This window comes from Diabrotica undecimpunctata, chromosome 1 (assembly GCF_040954645.1).
Source record: "Diabrotica undecimpunctata isolate CICGRU chromosome 1, icDiaUnde3, whole genome shotgun sequence".
Classification (NCBI taxonomy): domain Eukaryota; kingdom Metazoa; phylum Arthropoda; class Insecta; order Coleoptera; family Chrysomelidae; genus Diabrotica; species Diabrotica undecimpunctata.
The window spans coordinates 47,970,178-47,996,348 of record NC_092803.1 but is presented as its reverse complement, the minus strand read 5'-3'; the positions used below and the strand labels follow the sequence as shown (position 1 = coordinate 47,996,348).

At 34.6% G+C, this 26,171-nt stretch overlaps 1 protein-coding gene across 15 annotated transcripts in view; it reads right to left on the bottom strand.

The window, feature by feature from the left end:
* Pde11 (Phosphodiesterase 11) overlaps positions 1-26,171 on the bottom strand; it is a 252,073-nt gene that overhangs the window by 103,407 nt on the left and 122,495 nt on the right. For 2 of the 15 annotated variants that reach the window (XM_072542051.1, XM_072542056.1), the window contains exon 3: positions 14,918-14,965. The exons of 12 other annotated variants lie outside the window; for them this stretch is intronic. In XM_072542051.1, coding sequence (XP_072398152.1) covers positions 14,918-14,965 — 48 coding nt within the window. Of the gene's footprint in view, positions 1-14,917; positions 14,966-24,151; positions 24,183-26,171 lie in introns of all 15 variants that reach the window. One more of the 15 variants, XM_072542071.1, reaches the window with a different exon arrangement.

The window sequence follows — 26,171 nt, the reverse complement described above, 5'->3', positions numbered from 1 at the left end:
CCTTCCATCTCATACACATATTTTATTTGCCCCCGATTTTCTAAAATTCGCTTTTCTGTGCCATGTTGTACCGGCCTGTTTCCTTATGTCATAGTCCCATCTTAAATTTGAACGTCTTCTTGATCTCTTGACGCCTCTTGGATACCACAGTCTAATTCTAGTAGACCACCTATTGTCAGTTCTTCTCGTTAAATGTATATATAAATGTATATATATATATATATATATATATATATATATATATATATATATATATATATATATATATATATATATTTATATTTTAAAAAATATTAAGACCCGCGTAACTAAGGAACGAACGATGTCATTATTGAGCATTGAAAGCACGTGTCGGAAATGCTAGAAATAAATACTTATCCCTAAACCGTTAAAAGTTTTAGTACGCCATTGGCACGCTTAACAATTCCAGCAACTTTCCTAGAAAGTTTCCCAATACTAATATTGCTTACTTCACGCATTCCCATGAATATAACAGACGTGAGGGAATTTGGACGAACATAAAATAGAAATAGATTAAAGACTATATTATCTTTACGACCGAGCGTGCTCAATTTTCAAATAACTGGAATAGAGGGTTTATGAAATACTATCTGCTGTGGGACTGAAGTACACAAATTTTTTCCTAACGACTTTTTCGATTTGGATTTCAGATTATGTTTTATCAACATGTTTAATGATATATTGTTTGCTAACGATTTCATTTCGTGAAAAGATCTTTTCCAAAAATCAGAAATTATTAATTGTGTTGAAAAGAACTTTAAACTTATTTAAAATAATCTTACAAAATAGTATCAGTCTGCCATTTTTAAGGATTACGTCACTGAAATAACATAAAACTATGAACCAGTGTTTGGGTTCAGCTGTGGAAAACTTTATTAGCTTGTGTTATGGTTCAGTACATCTGTAGGGGGAGGGAAGAGTCTTAAGGAACGGACTATATAATCAATGTCCTTAATCTCACTACTCATGTACTCATTTTCTTAATATTATTGGTCTCTATTTCTGTAATTTTCTAATATATCTGATGAACCACAGAAATGCTAACAATATTTTTCCTACTTTATCATCTTTCTGATCTCGTGGTTAGTCTTCCTGTATTCATTGTTATCTTTGTTCTTATCTTGCGGAAATCTTTTAGTTTTTCTTTACTTGGTTATAGTAGACAATGTTTTAGTCGATATCAGTGGTGTCTATGTTCAGTTTGCTACAGTTTATGTGCACTTTGTGTTAGAGGCATTCTTTTACGGTATTCTATTCTATTACGTATAAGAAACGTTTTATAGACAAAAAATGATTTTTTCACTTTTTAGTCAAGGATTAGTGATTATACTCCATTCGCTTAGCTCGGGCATATTTTGACAGATTCATTGTCGGAAACCTACAAAACAACAATTCCTACTTCTCAGTATTAACAGCTCAAGTATACTACTATTGCATACTTCTTTCTTTAAAAAAAGAAGAATTATTCTAAATAGTGGAAGTGTATACTAAACCCATCAAATTTTGGGTAGTATATATTTAAAAAATATATTTTAGTTGTTTAAATTTAACATAACTATTTATTATATGGTGCAGATAAATAAATATTGATTGTCGGTAATTCGCAAAGTTCTATTTTATTTACTATTTAGATTGTTTACTATTAATATTGGCTATGAGTACGTGTGCTTGGTTGTATAGTAATTTCCAGCCACTTTTAGTCTGTCAAAAAGTAACTAACTTCGCAAAAAAAATAATAACTAAATTCACTAGACAGTTCGGACTGGGAATAGCGAATCGAGTATAGAATGAGTTATCACTCATATACCTTTAAGAACTTTCAAAAGCCTGTAGAGGAAAGGCACCTAATTTCGGATAATGCCCTATCTGCCGTGCCATCTATATAACGCAGTCAAAATTATTCTATTATTTTAGCTTAAGGCCAAATAATGCAGGCTTCCATATTTATCTCCGAATTAAAGTACATTTAGTCGTCGGCAGTGGCAACTATCTTGAAACGGCCTTGTAGACTTTTCTAAACCATCTAAACCATAATATTTTATTTGTATGTACAATGTTGTTTTTCATCTTATCTTGTTTCAATTATAAAGGATGTTTTTTTAAGAGTATAGAAATGTAAGTTGGTAACACTTTTTTAACTGTCGGCCATTTTGACAGCTGTTAAGTGATTTACGCTAAATTGGGTTTGATATTTCAGTTTAAGTAGACTTGACGGCTAAACAACGCTTCCAAATTGTACAAATTTATTTTGGACCATACTTCTTCAAAAACGGTGCTGGTCAGAACGTTACAGTCAATGGTGACCGCTATAGAGCCATGATTACTTTATACATCAACGATGATACATTCACAATTGAACAACTATGATGTACAGGAGCTATCGTTTTAATAAGACGGCGCAACATGTTACACAGCTCGTGCCACAATTGATTTATTAAAGAAAACTTTTGGTAAACGCATAGTTTCACGTTTCGGACCGTGAATTGGCCTCTAAGATCGTGTTATTTAATACTGCTAATTTCTTGACAATTATATCAAGAAAGGTTTCCAAATCGAAACATTCCAAGCGTAAAAACCCTTAAGAATTTGGAACGCTCACTTAGACAGGGACATTTTCCTAATAATGAAAGAGATTGAACGCACAGTAACCAAAACCTTATTAATGTACTGGCGTATGTTAATTTTAATCCCAAGGTGTCAGTTAGAACCCTCGCCAGTGAATGTGGTATTCCAAAAAGTTCTGTGCATAGAATTCTTGAAGATTTTAAGTACCATCCTTTTAAAGTGCACCTAGTTCAAGGATTACAGCCTGGTAATGACCAAAGACGTCCTGAGTTTATTGCAAAAATGATGTTAAAAATCAGTGATGATCCACTTTTTTTATCAAAAATATTGTGGAATGATGAGGCTAGATTTCACAATAATGGTCACAATTCCAATTATTGGTCTCCCGTGAACCCACATTGGATGATGGAAACAAGATTTTAGAATATTTGGGGTATAAATGTGTGGTGCGGTTTATTTAATGGCCGTGTTAAAGGTCCTTACTTTTTTAACAGCTGTTCGATATTTACACTTTTTAGAAAACATTCTACCCGATTTGCTAGAAGATATACCTCTTCATGAGCGTCAAGAAATGTGGTGGCAACAAGACGGAGCTCCTCCACATAATGCGAGAATCGTTAGCGACCACCTACAAAACCGTTTTGATAACCACTGGATAGCAAACAACTCTCCAGAAATTATGTGGGCCGCACGTTCATGTGATTTGTCACCTCTTGACTCTTTCTTTTGGGGAGCGATAAAAGATATTGTTTATCAATCAAAACCGCAAAATTTAGAGGAACTAAAAGAAAAAATAAGACAAGCATGTCGCCAAATTACTCCCGAAATGATTCGAGCCACATGTACCAGAAATCTTCTGGAACGATTCGAAATGTGTGTTGCAGCAGGTGGGTTACAATTCGAACATTTAATGTAAATAATATTAGTTAGTTAGTTGGTGTTTTGATTTCTTTTTTCATGTAATTTTTATTTCATTTATTTTTATTGTTCCTAAGGTTGTATTTTATTTGTACGAGTAGTATGTTCAATTTGCAATTTATTTAAAATTTGCAATAAATTGTTTTTGTTTTATTTTCATTCTTTTATTTTGTAATATTGACGATTTATCTAATTTCAGTGACAATAAAGCATAATTTCTTTTCTATTCTATTTTTTAAGGCTATCTTGATTAATTTAACAAAAATAAAAAATAAACTGATATTTTCTTGATACCTTACAAACCCATTTTATTTAAAAAAAATCTGTGGTGTTTTGTATGAGCGCAATTGTTGGATTTGTCCCACCTTTGTTCGTATTTCCCCAGAAAAAAATGAAAGCTGAGTTGTTGATGGTGCTCCTCCCGGATTCATAGCAGCATGTCATCCATCACGCTGGATTCAACACATATTCACACAGTGGATAAAACATTTTATTTTGCATGTGAAACCAACCGAAGATGATCATGTAGTGCTTCTTTTGGATGGACACTACAGCCATGTAAAAAATCTTGAACTTATTAAAACAGCTAGGTCTAATCATTTGATGATTGTGCCTTCCTTCTCATAGTTGCCATAGGTTGCAGCGTTTGTATTTAGCATTCATGTCCCCTTTCAAAACATATTACTCTCAGGAAATACAACCATGGCTTAGACATAATCCAAATCGCAATATAACATCTTTCCAAATATGTCGACTTCAGTGTGGAGCGTATCTAAAATGCGCAAATGCTGAGGTAGCGGTAAACGGGTTCCGAAAGTCGGGTATTTATCCTCTAAATAGACAGTGTTTTTCGGATGTCGATTTCATTATGGAAAGGCAAAGAGAAAGAAGTCCACCAACCCAAAGAAAGCCCGAGGAATTAGAAAAATTTATGGAAAGCATGGAAAAAACACCAGAAAAAATAGAGAAACTGCATGTTTGGAAACTTTGCAAGTGAGAGGGCTGCCTAAAGCAACAAATGGAGAAGATATTATCAAGATTGTAAGATCTGAAGTGATCAGTTCATTTCCATCATGTAGCGGAACAGGAAGTCGAACATCAGGAAATGTAGATCTGGGTAATAAGAAAGGAAGACAAGGTTTAAGTTATGTGATCACCAGCACGCCATATAAGAACGAAGTCGAAATTAGCTTAAAAGAGAAGGAAAGGAAGGAGACATTACAAAAGAACAAAAGATTGGAAAAAATGCAAGACAGCCTAAAAATAAGGACAAAGCTACATTGAGAAATAACAAATCAGTCAAGAAGAAACTTCGAGAGTCTCTTAAGAGGATTATATGATTCTAGATGACGACTCTGACATGGGTGCTAGTGATGATGACGCAGAATGTATGTTTTGTTGTGAATTTCTTTCGGATGATACCAAGGGAGAAGGGTCGATAGAGTGCCAGTCTTAACAACTATATATATATGCGATTTTTGTTTGGAAAATAAATGATTTAATTTTTCTTCATAATATAAATAAATGAAGTTTATGTTCCTAATTGTTTGGATTTACACTTATGACCATACTCCTTGAGTAATAACATGTCAAAATATACAGTTGTTTAAAATCTGTAAGCAAAAACAAAAAGCTATCCAAAATTAGGCGCTTTCCTCATAAGATTTTTACGTGAAATCGATGATTTATTCACAGATTAACTAAAAGATTTGAACTTGTAGATTGTATTGTGTCGTCATTGGCATTCCAAATGCTGGTCCTATGAGTATAAATAATAAACTCAGAAATGACAGTTTAAAAACTGCTACTGTCTAAGATATAATTAACAAAGTTCACCGTATTGTGTTAGATGTTAGATAGAATCTTAAGCAACAAAGTTTCTTCGTTATTATGGACATAGAAGGCAAAAACTGTTCTCACAAGAGATGTTATGCTAACTGTATTATAGGATTCCCATTAAATTATATTTTTACATTACTTAGAAAATGAGGACAAATGTCATTTAGTTTCATGAGTTTTGAATCTTATTTGTCCTTTTTCCTAGATCCAATTCGCGTTCGTTCTATTTACTATGTCTGCTTCCACATCGGAAAGAATTGCTTGGCAGTAAGAGATTTTCGTCTCTGTTCGAGGTAATTGCTTCTGTAAAAAGCTATTTCTAAGTCTGGGATTCATCAATAAAGAAGCCAATGTTAATTTAAAATATCGTAAGAATAGTTGTGTGTGTTAAAAGAGCAGGAGACTATATTGGAAAATAAAAAGGTTTTTGTCGACCACAACTTGCGTTTTCTTTGTTTAGCCATATACTTATCAAACAATCCTCGTAAAAAAACGTTTTTTGAACATTAAAAGTACATAAACGCGTTTATGGATAACCTAAAACGAAGAATGCGTGGAAACATTTTTCGACAGTGTTCCCGATTCCGTTCGTCGGGACTATTTTTAACCGTGACTGCAATGACGTAGGAAGTGTGTAGTAGGCGATGAAAGTGTACATGTGATATACAGGAAGTTAAAAAGAAATTAATTGTATATTTTAACTGTATACTTACACGAATTTAAAATATGTTGGTGATGGTGAGAAATAAAAATAAAAAATGTGATATTTCACAATGGAAATAACTGAGTTATAAATGAGATTTATGGTACGTTGAAGTTGGAGGAATTATTGGGCCATTAAATCATGTACAGATAAATATATAATATATGGAATTTGCCGTAGTGAAAAACGACAATATTACTCAATAAATATTGCATTCTATAAAAAAAAGATCAAATGGATGTTAAAAAACCAACTAGTCTACCAAACAAAATTAACTAGTTGGTTTATTCAAAGAAGGATTAAAATATAAAATATAGGGGTAACTAATATAAGAAAAAAACAACACCTTCTTCATTCGGATCTATGGTCTGCTAATTTTTCGGAGCATATTTTTCAGCCACGTAGGTTTCTAGCTACAGTGGGTCATTAGGGGCATTATATATATTTTTGTATTTTCTACTTTAAATGGTTTTTTTTTACCAAAAAAATTGGTGTTCATATCTGTATTATATTTGGCAGTTCTTCTGGTATGATTATTAAAATTTTTGATAAGCGGCAACACTGGTAGACTGCTTATATATGAAATAGTAATTATTATTACTGTTGCATCTCAGTTGGTCATCGGCTGTTATCGAAGTGAGGCTTAAAAATATTTTATAAGTTGTTTAAAACTTTTTTAACGTCATGTGACAGGAAAAGGATCACTACTTCTCGTACTGACCGTAAAATCAGGGACATTTGTCTCAAAAATCATATAAAAAGAGTGTGGCACATCTGACTACGATGATAAATACCGAAGGAATTAATGTTTCCAGAAGAAGAGTCCGACGAAGACCATGAAGAGAAAGAGACTCCAATGGGCCAAGCATCACCGAAGTATGACCGTTGAAGACTGGAGTCAAGTAAGTACAACTTTTTTAACGAATGGAGTTCGTGAACAGCGAATATAGCAGTTCCATCCAGATTGCATTGGGGATAGGGTTAAACATCCGGTTAATGTCATGGTGTGGTCTGTAATCTCGGCCAAGAGCATATGACGCTTATACATCGTGGAAGAGACAATGAGACAGGACCAGTATAAGCGAATACTTGATACTCGGCTACTTCCCCAACTCAAAGAATGGTTCTCTGGTCAAAAAAATTACATTTTATGCACGGTTCTGCACCGTGCCACAAAGCTAGAAGTGTAAATGCATTTCTGTCCAAAGAAAATATTGCAGTTCCTCCCTGGACGGGAAACACACCTGACATGAACCCCATAGAGAGTATGTGGGAGTTAACCAAACGGGAGATCGCCAAAGATGTTATTACAACGAAGCATGAGTTGATTGAAGCTCTTATAAAAGAATGGCATCATAACCCAAAATTAAAACACAATGCAGAAGTTTATATCCAGAGCATGCCCCGACGTGTAGAAGCTGTAATTGCAGCAAAGGGTGGCATCACTAAATATTGAAATTAGTGATTTTAAGTAACAATTTTTTTGCGAAATAATAGATACAAGCCTGAAAGCCAACGACTTGCTAAAAAAATTCAGTTAAACTAGAAAATTAAGAAATTATCTTACTGTTCCTAATAATTTGGTCACCCACTGTATTTATCTACGATCTGGGAAGTTCTCTCAGTGGTCTACTCGCACCAATATACTTCGATCTATTATTTTTATATAGTCATACCAAAAAGGATGTAGTTATTTTCCTTTATGTCATCACTTCCACATGTTTCCCTGATTTATTAGTCGGTAAATCATCTAACTGAAATATACAATTTCGTTATATTTGAACTACAACACTTGTTCAATGACTTTGCCATCAATTACGATTTTACATCGTAAATCGAAAAAATATCTTTAGCAAATGTCAACTCTTTTTTGTTCTATTAATATAACCACGCTGTATCTATTGTTTCGCAATCTGGCTGAACCGATAAACTTCCAGCGATTATTAGTGAGTCATGGACATAGCAAGCCATGCTTCCCCAGTTTTTCTGTAGCTGGATTCCCAGGTTCATACAGGCAACTTTTTCTATTATTTGCCCATAATTAAACGAAATCGGAATGACGCAACCTGAATAAAACAGAAATATTCTAGTAATCTTGTTATTTATTCTTATTAATTGCAGCATTTTTTGTGTTTAACTCTTAAATTATTTTTTCTGAAGCCGTCCCGAAAACTATGATTTACTTTCGGTATGATTCATTAAATCGAAAGTTCCACTCTACAATTATCGTACCGAAAGCAACTCTTTTCAGGACCATTTGTTTCACTTCTGGAACGATTTTGAGTATCTACGTAGGTGGCCTTTACAATAATATCAACTGTGTTTTTATTTTGATATCGCTTGTCATATAAAATTCGAAAGCGTTTTCGCTTTTCTATTTCAAAAAATGGAAATCAGTAGTGAAAGTGACGCCGAATTGATTCCACAAGAGATTAGTAAAGCTGCTAAAATGGCTACTTATGAATTATTACCGCTTGGTCTACAGTTTATTTCTAGATAATGCATTCTTTTAGATTCTTTTTAACATAATAAACGCTGTCAAATAAAAAATTACTTACTTACTTAAAACTTCCTCCTTGTTCCGTAAAACCTTATCGTTGTAGAGAGCAATATTGTCCCTCTATAATTTTCCGGTTTTGTTTTTTTTGCCCTTTAGACTACCCTTAATTTAAAGAGTTCGTTAAAAGAGTATTGTGAGATGTTCAGTTAGTTCTTGTCCTCCATATTTTAACAGTTTGTTATGTATGTTACCTGGGTCTGAGGACTTTCTGTTTTCTTTAATTTCTTTAGTTCTTGTTTAATATCGTGAGATTTGAAACATTTTGCATTGGTCAAATCCTACTGGCATTTTAGCATCTTCTTTTGTGTTATATAAAGTTCTGAAGTAATCTTCCTAAGTGTTTCTGGACATTGAATTGATCTGATCAGTACAGATTCGTTGACAAATTTTTTATTCCCTAACTTTTGTATAATTCCATATGTTTCCATATTATTCGTGAAAGATTAGGTGCCACAATACCGTACTTAAAACGCAATGAGAAGGGAACCGTTATTCTGTTTTAGCTACACAGAAAATACGTTCTGTCCTGTATGTACAATATTTTTTTTTCATAAAATTCTGAACCTCTATTTTTTCTAGTTTGTCATGCAGCCACCGTTGGTATGGTTGTCTAGTAGTACCACAGTATAAAGAGGTTCTCTCTTGAACCTCTTTATACTGTGCTAGTACCTTTCTAAAACATTGAAGTTGTACTTTGTTTCCAGTACTTACAAATCCTTTTTTCTTTTAGGTTTTAGTCTCTGTGTATTGTCTTAAATGAGGACACAATTTTAGCTCTTACTAGGTAGTTATAGGATCCACATGATATTCCTCGGAGAATTCGTACATCATTCCAGTGCAATAAAGACTTTTGTTTACTGATAATGTGATCACCTACTGATTTAAGATTGCGTGCGGATTTAATCCAGGAGTACAATGTATGTCCTTGTGTTCGTAGAATCCATTGCTAATTTGTAAATCATAGCTCTCACATAAGTGTATAAGCTTGTAGCCATTATCATTAGTTGCGGTTTCACCAATAGGACCTACTACTTTACAATTTTCTAACATCCCGTTCTACTATTAAAGGCCCCAAGCATAATCAGCTCTTTGTTTTTCCTACGTTGTTCAGTATATCTTCGATTTTGCTAAAGAAATCTTCCTTGACTTTGATGGTTTTATCATCAGAAGGGGCATAAACAGCTGTTATGGTAATATGTCCATATATCTCAATATTTACTCTTAGGATATTCTCATCAACTGTTTCCCAGTCTGTGTTATTTTTCTTGTAAGTTTTTTTTTATCAGTATTGTTTGGAGAAGTGTCAAGACTCATTTAAATATTTTATTTTTAATATTCAGAATATGACCTTATTTAGTTTTAAATCTTTTATTTAATCATAGTATATTAGCTAAGTATAATATGGCTTTAGTTCATCTTTTAAATTCTCGCACTCAAATTGGCTGATTAATTATTGTCAAGTTCTGAGAATTCACTTGTCTGAAAAACAACATGTTTTTGGGAAATATTTATCAACCCAAACACTTCAGAGTTCTTAAGAAAACGTACCCGTTCTTTGTGTAGAAAGTTTAAAATGTCACTTTAAGCTTAATTTACTGCTATTCACGGAGGTCATAAGAACAGAAGAACCACCCCAATGGATTCGCGTACATACATATTTTGTTTCGTATGATCGGCGACTCTACACCAACCTCTCGTCAAGAACACAAGCAAGCAAACCAGCATCGGGTGCGCATCCCATTTTTACCCTTAGCCCTTAGACTCCGAGCGAGGCCCAACCACAGACAAAAGTTTTAGAAGACCAAAATTTATAAGGAAATTATTCACTGGAAATTAATGGATCTTTACACTAGACGGGGTGTAGAGTTGTGTTATAGAGGTAGCACCTTTTATCGGAACGACCACATCGAGCGTCATAGACGGGAGATGGTTCTTGATAACTGGTCCTCATAAGACAGCTAACTCTCACTTATGGCTCCACGTGCCACACCCCGGGTAACTGCATTGGTCTGCAGGCTAAACTAAGTGAGGGTAGCCAGATATGGCGAAAATTCCACCGAGCGATTGCCGGTATAAGCAATCCCACACTTACTGGCCAACGGCTTCGGGCGGATGAGTTGGTAAGTGGAAGGGCACTCTTTTTGTCCTAGTGCTAAGAAATTGGCACCAAAGGCGAATGAATCAAGTAACTGGTCAACGGCATAAGGATGCAGAAGGCAAGGAGAAACCACTGCATTAAAGATCCAATTGGATATCTCTAGTACAATTATCATGGCAATGAGTACTAAAGGAAAAAAAGAAACTGATCATGGGAATCGGAGCCCAAGATCCGGCAGGGGAGGAACAGACAAGAACTCCCAGGTCGTTAACCGGCGAAACCCTTGTCAAACTTCGAAACAAGACAAACTAAAATTATCAAAAACAAAAATAGGTACGTGGAACGTCAAAAGCATGTATCAACCTGGTAAAATGCATAACATCCTTCAGGAAATGGAAAGACTGAATATAAATATATTAGGAGTAAGCGAAACATGGTGGCCTAACTCAGGATATCTTTCAACAAAAACCGGTACCTTATATTATTCGGGAAACACTGATAACCAACATAGACGTGGAGTAGCAATTATTGTCGATACAGAGGTCAACAAGTCAATAGAGGGCTTTGTCCCAATCTCAGAAAGAGTGATGCTACTACAAATAAGGACATCACACACAAAACTAAATCTGATCCAGGTATATGCGCCAACGACGGATGCAACAGAAGATGAAGTAGAAATATTCTACCAACAAATTGAAGATGCACTGAAAATGACAAAGAACAGGGAAATCACGGTAGTTATGGGCGATTTCAATGCAAAAGTCGGCAAAGGAAGAGCTGGAACAGTAACGGGAGACCAAGGACTAGGGGAACGTAACGATACAGGCAATCGTCTAATACAATTCTGCCAAGAACAAAGTCTAATAATCACAAACACGTTCTTTAAATTACCAATGAGACGGTTATATACATGGCGCTCACCAGGAGATAAACTGGAAAAAGTTGTAAGAAACCAAATCGACTATATAATGATTAAAGAGAGATATCGTAACACCATCAAATCAGTTAAAACATATCCAGGAGCAGATGTCGCATCAGACCATAACCCACTAATCGCTAATGTCACGCTTAAGCTTAAACGTATAAGAAAATCACAAAGAACTCCAAAATTAGATGTTAGAAAACTGAAAGAAGTTGATATAAAAATCAAACTTCAACAGAAAATATACGAAAACATTGATAAATTAGATACTAACCCTTACGAGATAAACGAACAATGGGAAACACTAAAAAACTGCCTCCTCGCTCCATGCAAAGAGATATTAAAAGAACCGACACGAAAGAAAGACAATTGGATGACCGACGAGATACTCGGCATGATGGAACAACGAAGACAAGCCAAGAACAAAGACAGTCACAATTACAAAATCATTAACAACGAAATCAAAAAAAAGATAAGAGAGACAAAACAAACTTACTATGAGGAAAAATGTAAAGAGATAGAGGATCTTCAGAACAAATACGACCTATTCAACATACATAAAAAGGTTAAAGAAATGGCAGGACTGCAAAAAAGAAACCACAATACAACTCTTTTAGATAAAAATGGAAATACTATGATAACGACTGACGAAAAACTAAAACGATGGGAAGAGTATATGGAAGAGCTCTTCGACGACGAAAGAGGAAACCCACAAGACTTGTCTTTCGAGGACAGAGAAACAAGTGCAGAAATTACAAAGGAAGAAATAATGTATGCACTAAAGAACACCAGAAACGGAAAAAGCCCGGGGCCAGATCAACTGCCTATTGATATCCTTAAAATAATAGAAAATGAGTACATTGATGTCCTCTTAAAGCTTTTTAATAAAATTTATCAATCGGGTGACATACCCAACGAATGGTTGACCTCAACATTCATTTGTTTCCCAAAAAAGAAAAATGCTAGAGAATGCACTGACCACCGTACCATAAGCCTGATGTCTCACACACTTAAATTGTTTTTAAAGATCATTCATAAACGCATCTACAAAACACTTGATATGGATATTGAAGAAACTCAATTTGGATTCCGTAATGGCGTAGGTACCCGTGAAGCTCTATTTGCATTCAACGTACTAATCCAGAGATGCTTGGATGTGAACCAAGATATGTACGTCTGTTTCATAGACTACAACAAAGCTTTCGACAAAGTCCGCCACAAAGAGCTAATGGACATCCTCAAAGCAAAACAAATACAACACAATGACCTTCGAATTATAACAAATCTATATTATAAACAGCAGGCACACGTACGCATTAATGAACACACATCAGAAGAGTTCGAAGTTAAAAGAGGAGTGCGACAGGGGTGTGTATTGTCACCACTACTATTCAATGCATACTCTGAAGAAATTATGAAAAGAGCTCTTGAGGGAGAAACAGCAGGAATCAAGGTCAATGGAACACCAATTAACAACATTAGATATGCGGACGATACTATCATAATAACAGACAACCTCCGAGACCTCCAAAAGCTAATGAACAAGATAGTTGAGTATGGAGAGGAATATGGATTATCAATAAACACCAAGAAAACCAAATTTATGAGGATATCAAAAACCCAAAATAATGGTGAAAGCCTGACAATTAACGGTAGTGCTTTAGAACAAGTTGAAAACTACCACTATCTTGGCACAATAATTAATCACACAAACGATTACTCCAAAGAAATCAAAGTTCGAATAGAGAAAGCACGTACAAACTTCAATAAAATGAGAAAGGTACTTTGTGCAAGAGAACTAAAATTGGACTTGAGAGTTAGGCTGGCAAGGTGCTATATTTTCTCGACTCTGCTTTATGGGATAGAAGCATGGACACTTAACGCGTCGACTGCTAAAAAGTTGGAAGCATTTGAAATGTGGGTGTATAGAAGAATCCTGAAGATATCATGGACCGAGCATGTAACAAACAACGAAGTCATGAGAAGAATCAACAAAAGAATGGAAGTATTGGAAACCATCAAGACACGAAAGCTGCAATACCTGGGGCATGTTATGCGTAATGAGAGATACAACCTACTTCAATTGATTATACAAGGGAAAATCCAGGGCAAGAGAAGTGTAGGAAGAAGAAGAATCTCATGGTTGCGTAACTTGAGGGAATGGTACGGATGCACATCAATTGAACTATTCAGAGCAGCAGCATCTAAGATCAGAATAGCCATGATGATTGCCAACCTCCGTCGCGGAGATGGCACGTGAAGAAGACACTAGACGAATGCTAAGGTAAAATAAACTGTCAAGATGACCTAAATGAAAAAGAAGATACTGAGGAACAACGTGACTTCGAAGAAAATGAAAATGACAATGCAGTGACCAAGTCTCCTATTAATAAAAAAGAAAAAAAAAGGTGCAGCACAGAAAGTTGGAAAAGAAATTTGACACAAAATAAAAGAATATGCGGCGAACAATATATCGGCTATCAACGATCCAGTACCGGTGAAGTAGAAGCAGGAATTTTAAGACTGCAAAGAGAATTATCACAAGCAAGAGAATCAGAGGATTGCAAAAAAAGCAAAAAATAGACATTTTTTTTACTAATTACTTAAAGTAAGATCTCTAAGTAAGGATCGTGTGAAAGCTCTTGAAATGTAGTGTCTTAGAAGGTTGTTCAGAGTTCCATGGTTGAAAACATGGGCTACATTACAAATGAGAAGAGATAAAGCTGGGTACCGACATCCTCCGAATGCCGACTCAAATCAATAGGCTGTTCGCGACGCTGGTACATGAACTGATCGCCGCTTTGTACGTTTTACCTATATTTTGGTGTTCCATTACCAATTGCATTAAAGCCGCAACTGCAATATGAACGTTGCTGCAGCAGCTTATATTCTTATACATTATTCAATTAATAAAACGAAAAATACTCGTGAAAGGAGATGGTGGCAAACAAAAACATATAAAAAGAGGGTGATATATCGTGGCAATGACTTACTCTTGGATTTGAAATTTTAATCGATTAGTGGATTATATAAAAATTTCACAAGGATGTCGCCTACCGAGTTCGAATTTTTGATCACTTTAGTTGGTCTAAAAGTAGGTCGAAAAGATACAACATGGAGAAAAGCTATCTTTGTTTACACGTTCAGCTCCGTCTCTTTTTTTAAGGGAAAACAGTGGGCCACTGAGATGTATTTGTGTCAACTAATTAATTTTTAAGGTACACTTTAAAAAGCCATTTATAATAAATATGGGGACAAAAAAAATTAATTTGGTCACAAAAAAAAACTCACCGCGTGAGTCGCGTTGGTGGCCACAGGGCAGAAAATGTGTCGGTTGAACTTAAAAAAATAATAATCTGATTGAGAAAAGATATAATTATGAACCTGGATAACTAACATAGTAATTAATTATTAAATGGCAACAACATCAAGAAAACAAATTAATTATCTAATTTTTAATTTCTTCATGAAAACTAAAACTATTTTCTAAGCACAATTTAGGCACTCCGCACAATAAAACAATGAGTCCTTTCTTTCTTTTTTAATTTGCCAGCAATATTTACACCGTCGTCGTTTTGTAATACCATTAGCTGATTTAGCTGAAACGTCAAATTTTTCTTGACTTAAGGGATTTTTGGGTTTGGTCCCAAAAGACTATCAATCACCGACAATCGAAATTCGTACAATGACATTTTTGTATTAGAATTATTATAGAAATAGTATGCGTTGATTAGCATAATTTGAAAAATATGTATGCCTATTTTTTTGTACCACCTCATAGTTTTGTGTTCGCAACTATAATAATTTAACATCTGGTCGCCTAAGTCAATACCACCTTTATTTTGTTATATTCAGCGACTAAACGGGGCTTTTCTTTATCAATGCCTTTCCTAGATATTGTTGGAACCATTTCATGACCAAATTCGGAAGAGATCATTAAAATATCTCGCTGATCTTTCCATTTACACACACATATCCCTTTATTATTGTAAGCACTCACCAGTTCATTTTGTTTTAATTTTCGAGAAACTTCGTGTGGATTTTCCGCTCTTCCTGTTCTCAATGTTCATGTAAGATAAGTTTTAACCGAAAGTAGTTTTTTACACAATGGAACACTATTATAAAAATTATCCATATATAAGGAGTGACCAACATTTAGTTTCGAATCCATCAAATTTAGCACTACTTTTTCCGTATGATTACGTCCTCCAACTACGGGGTCACTAGCTCCACTATAAACTAATATGCGTTGAATCATCCCAGTACATTCTGCCAAAGTATACAGTGTGACACCATATTTGTGTCGTTTGCCCTTGAGAATTTGACGAAAACTAAGTCTTCCTCTCCATAAAATCATAGATTCGTCCTTCTGGATAATAAAGATTCTCCATTTTATTATTAAAAAAATCTAAGAATGGACATATCTTGGCAAGTCTGGACTGGTTATTGTCACTATTATTGTTAAAATGTAAGGCACGCAAAATTAACATAAAGCGATTTCGGCTCATGTATTGTCCAAACACTGGAATACCAAATAAATGATTTTTCTTCCAATAATCATTCATACGATTAATTTTTATGGTTCCCATGTGAAACAACAAACCAAGAAAAATTTTAAATTCTTCTACAGTTATATCCTTCCAAGCTGCAATTCTACTTTTCTCAGATATACTTAGAGAAAGAATATCAGCGGCATATAAATTGCTATTTTGAATAATCAGATCATAGAATAATTCACATGCCAATAAATTGAAGTAATCAATAGGATTGCTGCCACCCACATTAATTGTCAATCCTGGTATTGCTGTAAATGGTAGCACTGTAGGATGTTGAACCTCTGAAGACCATTGAATAATATTTTGAGACTCATCAACACCATTATCATCTTCAGATTCTTCTTGTAAATCTAGATCGTCTGTCCGATCATCTTCATCACAATATAAATCTTCATCACTTGCGTTACTATCGTCATGTGAATCTTCTAATAGGTGTAATAATTCATCATCTAAGATTGGCTGAGAAGTTTTCCACCTACCTCGTTTAGAAGTCGAAGGTTGGCAATATTCATCACTCATTTTACTGAACACCAAAGGCGTAGAAAATATTACTGAATGCATAGCAAAATAAACCGACGGGATTGGATTATGATAATACAACAAATTATTGGAAATGCAATATAATCTAAATACATCTGGTGATTCTTTCAAAGCTTACCGATGCTTTTACTTTTATTACTTTACAACCTTTTATTACAGCTAATTTTGTCGTTTTCGAGCACGTCTTGCTTGAATATTTGAAAAGTAAGCAATGAAATTGAGGGTTTCATATTTTATCATCCAATTTATCAATGGGACAGAAGATATTTGTTATAATTTGTGAAAAATCCGCCAAGATAACATTCATACATTGTCATATACTCAGAATACAGTTTAACATCAAAATTCGAAAACCAAACACAAACTCCAGTATATGCCAGTGTTTCCAAGCGGCCAGCAGATATTTGTTGTAATTCGTGAAAAATCCGCTGAGATAACGTTCATATATTGTCATATAGTCAAAGACCGCGCGACTCGCGTTGGTGGCCTCTGAGGCTATATTCACTGAACGCGACAGTTGCGTTGTCGGACTTGAACGTGTTAAGAGCAATTAGCAGTCACGATCCGTTTTTTGGCGACTGGAGATTCTTTCACCAGTTTACAATACTTTTTCAAAATATCGAAACTATCTATAAGTACAATAATTCTGGAAGAATCGTTTGCATCGTTTTTTTTTATTCTATAATATCTGGGATTTTTCGTATACTATAACATCTCGTTTTCCCGATAATTTTCGATTAGCATTAAACTATTCTCCTCGGTCCATTCCATCTGGATGTAAACAACGGCAAAAAATTCAAACTAACAGACGAGAATGGATGTAACGTCGAAAAGTTCGCAAACTAGTCCAGACTTGAGTTCAGGCGTACGTGACGTTCGCGTTTCCTTTGTTGCGAAGGCAGTTACCGACAACCATCGCAACGCTTCAATGTACAAGTCATATAAGAAGACCAGTTATTAATTAGGCGATGATCAGTGGGCATCAAACAATTTTTAAAATTTAAAATTCAATTCCAATCACTTAAAAAGTAAATTATTTAATTCGATTTATTTTATGTTCTTTAAGAATGTTTGATTTTGTTCTGTTAAAAGCAAATGAATGAATATAATATTTATATATAATTGATTACACACAATAAAATTTATTTTACTGACATTTTAAATATAGTTAATATTATCATTTAGTTTACTATAATTTATACTATAACTCTCTATATAATATAATCTCTCTCCTATGACGCTGCAGCCCACGTCAGGCCCTGTCCTCTCTCAGCATCCGCCTCCAAGCATCCTTTTCCTTGGCTACTCTCCTCGAGTTATCCGCCCTCATTACCTCTTTAGCGTCGGTTCTTAGTTCGTCTATCCAGCGCTTCCTTGGTTTTTCTACTGGCCGACGTCCCCTACGTCTGGCTCGACGGACGGGTGTTCGTACTGCAACAAATGTACTACGGGGAGGGTGGAGCCACGCGATGCTCCTTGCAATGCGTCACCCTCAAATGGTGTCGGACTTGTAGGTGTAGGGGTTAGTGGCTAGCTAAAGGTCGTATGCCGAAAGACCAGATAGGCCTGGGTCCCACCAGCATGTATTTGTCAGAGGTACACGAATTTCTTCATGGTTGACGTCCCACCATATTTCCACTAAGTGTTCTACTAGGTGTTCTATTATTATATAGTGTTGTAAGGTGCACAGTGCAATCTTTGTATTTTTACACAATTTGTTATAGAGGATTCTTTTAAAAATTAATGACTCGTGGTTGAACCTTATTCTTCACATACCAATGATGTAGATAAGCCCCAATATTCTTCTCAATAACTTTCTTCCAAAAGTATTAATATATTTAGTTTATTGTTTTTTTGTGTCATGGTCCACGTTTCTGTGCCATCTGATGCTATTGGTCGTATGATGTTTTATATATTTTAAACTTTACTTCCGTATGGATGTATTTATTGTTTAGCCAATCTCCGGTAAGGTAGCTCAGTTTTGCCGGGGTTCACCCGTGAACCCCGGTGATAGCATACGGAGCGGATGTAATGCGTTTTACGAAAAATAAAGAAAAACTAAGAATAAGTGAAAGAAAAATAATGTGAAGAATACACGGCCCAATAAATACAAAACAAAAAGAATACAGAAGACTAATCAACCATGAAATAAGAAATATAACCGAAGGGGAAGACATAGTAAATTTTATTAAGCACAACGACTGAGATGGTTTGGCCACATACAAAAAAGAGAAGAAGATGCAGTTATTTGAAAGATAACAAACTGGATACCAGTAATAAACAGACCAAGAGGAAAACTAAAAATAAGATAGAAATACCTACTATTAGGGGATATATCAAAGATGGAAATTGCAAACTGGGGAGGAAAGATTCAGGACCGGAGAGAGTGAAAAAAGATAGTTTATCATATAACAACAATAAGTTACTTACGATTACAAAAACTGTTGGCATGTTTTACATAACATTTTTGGCGATTGACCATTTACCTAAATGTAATTCCCACTAAGATATTAAATACCAAATCATATAGTTTTTAGATATCAACAAAAATGTAATATATTATGACAAGTATGAATTTAATGGTAATACGATCTTCACAAATATCGCCGCAGCAGTACATATTTCTTTGTCCATAACAGTGTTTATATAACATGAATCATTTCTTAATGATATGTGTGGATGGAGCTTTATTTTTCTAATAACAATCTGTTCTTGCAGAGGCATAACTTTGATTATTTGGTAAACCTACATTACACGTCACAAAAAATTAAACAAAGGTCATTAAAATATGTTTGTTAATAAATTCACTGTATGAATACGATATATCTATTATATTTCGTAGGTTCTATTTCAATAAAATAAATCGAAAACTTGTTAAGCAGCGCTGATTGACACAACAGAGCAGTAAAATCAGCCTCAATCAAAAAAAGCAGTCTTCGCACGTGGCTTTAACGCATCGAAGTACGGCACGCGGTTACATGAAACCGTCCAAACTTGCGAACGCGACGTGGTCCGACACGGCATTTGGAGCATATGTTTGTACCCGGCTTAATATCGAAAGGACTACTATTATAGGTCTCGTTAAACAGAAAAAAGGTGTCATACTTAAGCCCTCTTCTCTAAAGTGACAAATATAGGCTATTAAAAATAATTTTAATAGGCACAATTCACGGTCAAAGAAGACCTGGTCGTAAACAACATTCATAATTTAGAGAGATAAGAGTGTGACATACTTGATATTAGGACAATAATCAGAAGAGCGAAAGACGGATCACTGTATTTGACAAGTGTCATGAACGCATACACGCTACATAGCGTATAGTAAATAAAGAAGATGTACATAATGGGAATTAATTAGTATGGCTCAACATAAAAACATACGGACAAAAGTAATTATGGAAGTCGGTCGCATAATGAATAAAGAGAAGGGCAATGACTGAATTCAAAAGGTCAATATGTAGTAATATTAAAAAATTGAATGAAAGTATCGAATTTGTCAATTTATTGTTTTTAATTTGTAAAATATTTTTAACCTTAAACTAAAGTAGTATTATTTGTTTTTTTTTTATTTGAATATCACCAAACATTTACCTACACTTTTTCGGTAAGTACATAAGAAATAAGAAAACAAGGTAAGGATCATAAAATGACAATTTCAGCGGAATAACTAATATGACGTACACGTAAAAAAATATATAAAAAACAAATGATAGTAATGTTGGTTGAAAACAAGTAGGAGAAACCGTAATATTTCTGAATGAATATCTAAGTTCAAACATCACTAATTATATTTCTATCGGAGTATCGTGAAGGTTGTACGGTTTCATAAATATTTAGTTTATTTACTGTCGTTATACCTAATTTACATATGTTTTGTATTTCTCAATAACACTACTTACAAAAAAACTTAGCGAAATGAACGGGGACATCCAAAAAAATTCGCTACACGAAAATAACAATGTCGTGTAATCGAAACACCTTGAACGTGAATCTGAGGTTGCTGGTTTATACGTTTGGCGCATGATACAAAAAAAAGAATAATTTAAACATTTTTTTATTGTTTTTCAGAAAATTGGCATTTATAACATATGTACTTCGTAATTTAAAATATGTTAGGGTTAATTAGTTAGGGTAAAGTTAATTATTATGTTAAAAATAATTACAAAGTTAGGCTAGGCGCACACACATCGAATTTGGATGGTCGATAAAAGTTCGATCGAACTTTTATCGATGATGCTTTGCACGTACACTACACGACATTTATTCAATGACGTTTGTTAATCCACAAAGGTTTGTTAGGTGGAGTACACAAAATCACAACGAACAACTCAGGACTGCATAGCAACACAGAGCTACGTACGTTGAGGAGAGTCCAAAAAACGCAACTGGTCCTCTGGTCGGTCGACAAAGATCGATGTGTGTGCGCGCGTTCATTTGGTACTATACGACTTGGAACGATGGCAACGAGTGCAACGACCACGGCAGCCGTCCATACAGTGACATTCATCGATCGCCACACGACATCGATGCCGTGCCGGTTGGCGATCGATGTGTGTGCACGCTCACATTGTTTCTTCGCGCCACCAAAGGAATTTGTTCGATCGAACTTTTATCGAACGTCCAAATTCGATGTGTGTGCGCCTAGCGTTAGGGGACTGTGGAAATCCAAGGAAAGATACATGCTTCTGTCAACAGAATATCATTGGGCATATCAAGACTCAAATGTGCTAAAATTCGGATATGGCTATATCGATTATTTACAATTTTTATTTCAGGAAGTTTTTGAAAACGCTTTCCAGATTGGAAATTGAAACGTGTTTTCACCAGCAGGGTCTAGTATTGCGTAACATAGAGTCAATAGGACCAGAGCTTCCGCTAGACCAAGACCGATGGTTGACCAATGGTCAATAATGAAAAAAGACATCTTACTCGAGGTGCCATTGGTATCTCAAAAATATTGGATCCAAATCAGAAGAGGTCAATAAACAATCTAACCGATCTGGTGTTGGTAACTTCAGTCGGTGGTTAAATTATAGTTAGTCGTTTGCTCAACAAATGCATCGGAAAGGACTGATCTAAGAATGACAAACATTGCAATGGAAAAGTTAAACGAAAATGGATATCTGAGATAGTTGAATGAACGTAAGTTGAACGACATAAAAATGATAATAATAGAAAAAAATATAAAAATAATTGCTCTTACGAAAACGAAAAAAAAAAATAGTACAGTAAAGTGTTCAGAGGAAGTGGATAATAATTTACTAATTTGAAGTGGAATACCACAATCTTCTAGAGCTAAATAAGTGGTAGCAACATTGATTGACAAAAGGTGGAAAAAATTGAATAATGGTTACATCTATATTAACGAGAGGATCTTAACAGTAAGTTCTTCTTCTTCTTTTTATGTAGACATGAATGTCTATTTTTCAATTTGCCTCCAGTCGTTCCATTACTTTCGTGGTCTTCCTACTGATCGTCTTCCTATTGGGAAACCGTCTCTTGCCGTCTTTACTATTCTATTTGTTGTCATTCAGCTTATATGATCGTTCCATTTTACTCTTGTATTTCTTACCTAGTGCTTGTTGTTCTACACCTTGCATCTACGTGGTTCTTCTAGCTCCGTCCCATAGTGTTTTACCACCAATGTTTCTAAGTGTTTTCACCTCTGCTGTTTCTAACATCCTTTTTATCATCTCTGTGTCAGTTTGAGTTTCCGTCGCATATGTTATTATTGGTCTGATGATTGTTTTGTAAATTCTGCCTTTCATTTTTTTCCCGATATTTTTATTTCTGCATATTCTTTCATTCAGGCAACCTGCGGCTCTGTTTGCTCTATTCACTTGATCTTCCACCTTTGGTTCAAGCTTTCCGTAGCTAGATAATGATGACGCCTAGATATTTAATCTCCCTCACCTGTTATTATCTGACTTTTTAGCTCTAAATTAACATCTTAGTAGATTTGCTGTGATAACCATGCATTTTGTCTTTTTTTTGGGAAATTAGCATGTTAAATTTTCTGGCAATTATATTAAATTGGTGCAGCATACGTTGTAAATCATATTCACTTAAGAGTAGTATTGCGACGTCTGCATAGCAGATTATTTAAGTTGTTTTTCTCCCATTTGGTATCCTTTTTTAGTTTTTATTTTTTTATTAATACATCTATAATAAGGATGAACAATATAGGACTTAGGGAATCCCCCTGTCTTATCCCATTACCAGCTTCAATAGGATCAGTTAGTTCTTCTACGTTTACATTTATTGTGTTGTTTTGGTAGATATTTTCGATCGTCCTCGAACCTGAACCTGGATGTTGTTATTCACTCAAACCTCCTATTCGTGCAGCGTACCGTGATCTGACGTCTAGCTTTGAAAACAGCCATTATTACCTTAAGTCCTTATAAAAAAGAGGTATAAGATTTGAAAAAGCCCGGGAAACATTTAATACTAATGATCTTAATCTCAAAAGGAATGCTAAAAATAAACAAAAAACCAAAACGCAAAAGAGTAATGATGAAGATGCCATTTGCTTATATTGTAATGATGTGAACCACAATTTCTTTACATCGAAAACCCTGGGTAGGCTACCAGATCTGTGGACGTTGGGCTCACAATGCTTGTGCTGGTGTGGACAATGAAAATCTGGAGGAAATACACATTTGTTTGTTTTGTGAGAATAATAAGTATTACCATCATGCCCCAATTCCATTACTCCATCATATCCCATAGTATGGGGCAAGATGGTTATTCATAATGTTCTTAGTAATGGCTAATTGTTAAAAAATGTGATAGGTTGATTTTCCAAAGATTATATCAAATCAGTTAGATTAATGACATAACGCGCCATAAATTAATAAGAGTAATAAACATGGTAATTATGCTGTATTTTTGTTTTCCTTAGCTAACCCATCATACCCCCTCCCCTACATCACCATCACCAGCACATAGGTGAGCCAACAGTTAGATGACAGGATAGATGAAGATGCTACGAAAAGTGATACAGTAAATTAAAAAAAGGCTGCCAATAGATAGGGCAGAATGGCGAAGAAGACTTGGGAAAGTCGAGATTTGGCTTGAAGATAGTAGCACCAGTTATAATGATGATGTATCACTGAGTGACCAGAAGAAATAAAAGTGAAATTATCATGTTGGCTGGACATAGGACACAATAATTACATGATCGACAAAAATTTCACGCAAAAGACGGCAATTTCTGAAAAAGACAAGGATATCAATGTAAGTTTATAAATTGTAGATAAAACGAATATAAAATAAAGCTGAAATAATTTGTGTCAGATTTAAGCACAGCTGAAGGCAGATGAAAACAACTAAATAAAATACACTTTTTTTATAAATTAGATTATTTTATAAATAGTAGTAATAAAAGTTTTAAAAGCGAATCTGTTTACTTGACATCTCTTTTACTTACCGGATTAAATGTAGATGATAACTGAACTTACCTAAAACAAAAAAAGTGAGTTTAGTATAATTAAATATAGAGAACATTAAGGCAAAAATTACATGTGTTTTTCATAAATTCGTTTTTTAAAAAAACACAACTATTTTTCCGTGAGCCTTGTTTATTCAACTAAAGTCTGACAACAAGGCTTTATCTTTGAAAGGAATATACTTAAAATTATGAAATTTTGGGATACTAAATTGCATTATATGCCAGAAACAAATCACCCGGAATAGATAATCTCCCATATAAAGAAGATGGCCATGATACCATTATGGCATTACAGCAGCTTATAAAAGAAATATGGACACAGATATTCCTCTCCAACGATTGGAATATTGGAATACTTTGCACCTTACACAAAAAAGGAGATATCTTTGAATGCTCTAACCACAGAGGAATTACGCTTCTAAATGCAGCGTATAAAATATTTTCCACAGTACTATGTCACCGTATGATACCATATGCAGAACGGATAGTAGGAAAATACCAGGCTGGATTCAGAGGTGGTAAATCAGATTGCAACCCTGAAACAAATTTTGGAAAAAACACTGGAATATGGCATTGATACTCATCACATATTTATAGACTATAAAGCAGCCTACGACTCTGTCATTAGAAGAGAAATGTTCAAAGCAATGAAAGAGTTAGGAATACCAAATCAGTTGGTAAATTTAACAAAACTAACTCTTGAAAAAGTTGAATGCAGAGTACGAATTCAGGGTAACTGTCTGAACCTTTTAAAACAAATAATGGGCTGCACCAGGGAGACCCTCTCCCCTGTATACTGTTTAATCTGGCTCTGGAAATAGTAACACGTATGTCACAAATCACAACCACTGGTTCAATATATAATAAATCAGTGCAAATCCTGGCATTTGCTGGTGATATCAATATTGTTGGGAGAACGGAAAACGCTGTACGAGAGGTGTATGTAGCATTAAACGAATCAGCTACAAAATTAGGTTTAATAATAAAGACCAACAAAACGAAGTATATGAAAATAAGCACGCAACCACAAATCCTGAACGAATTTGTATACCTGAAAATAATACTACCGCAGAGATAAACTGCAGAATTTGCACAGCCAACAGAAGCTATACTGCAACAAACTTTAAGTTTGGGAATATGCCTCATACTTCGACGATGCGCAGTGAATCGTGTTTACTAGTGTTAACCATGGAAACGACCAGTGTACTGCTTGCCAGTATCGTAGTTTGAGAAGTACGTATCGCAGAGAGTGTTTGACATGTTAATTTGATCGTGTTGGATATTTTATTAATTTTTTTTATATTACTGCTTAGAATATTGGTAGTAGTAATTAGTGTATTATTAAGTCATTTAGGGAATCTATACTGTGTTTATTTTAGTTATTAATAATAGTTACATAACAATATGGCTCCTAAAAAGATAGGAACAAATAAAACAATCATACTTTTGAATAGATACTCTTCAAATCATCTCGAACAAACTGCAGGTGGCGAAAATCCAAAGACCATGCGAAAATCCGAAGACAATAGTAGTGTCCCAATGAAAAGTTATGATATTCGTTCAAAACGAATACAATATTTAAAGCAGCTAATTCAGTTTGATCTGAGGGTAGAACCATAATTTATACCAATGAAAGACATATAGGTACACATCAGCCATACTGCACCATATCACTGTGCAGATCAAAGTGGAAAAACTTTAAATAAACCGATTTCTAAGGGCAAAAAGCTGATTATTGTTCAGGCTGGAGGAGAGACTGGATTTGTACCTAACGCTGTGTGCGTTAATATGCGTGTGAATTTTTAAATCAGGTGCATGTTTATAATTAAAAAGTCAATTGTTATAACAATGACAGTAATGTAAGCAATAATTACTTTTAAAGTTTCATAATAAATCAAATTCTATTTTTGACAAAAATTTCATAAAAAGCTTATTAACGACTGTTTACGAAACTAATAACGAGTTAAAGGTCGTTCAACAAAAATATACAATGATTATT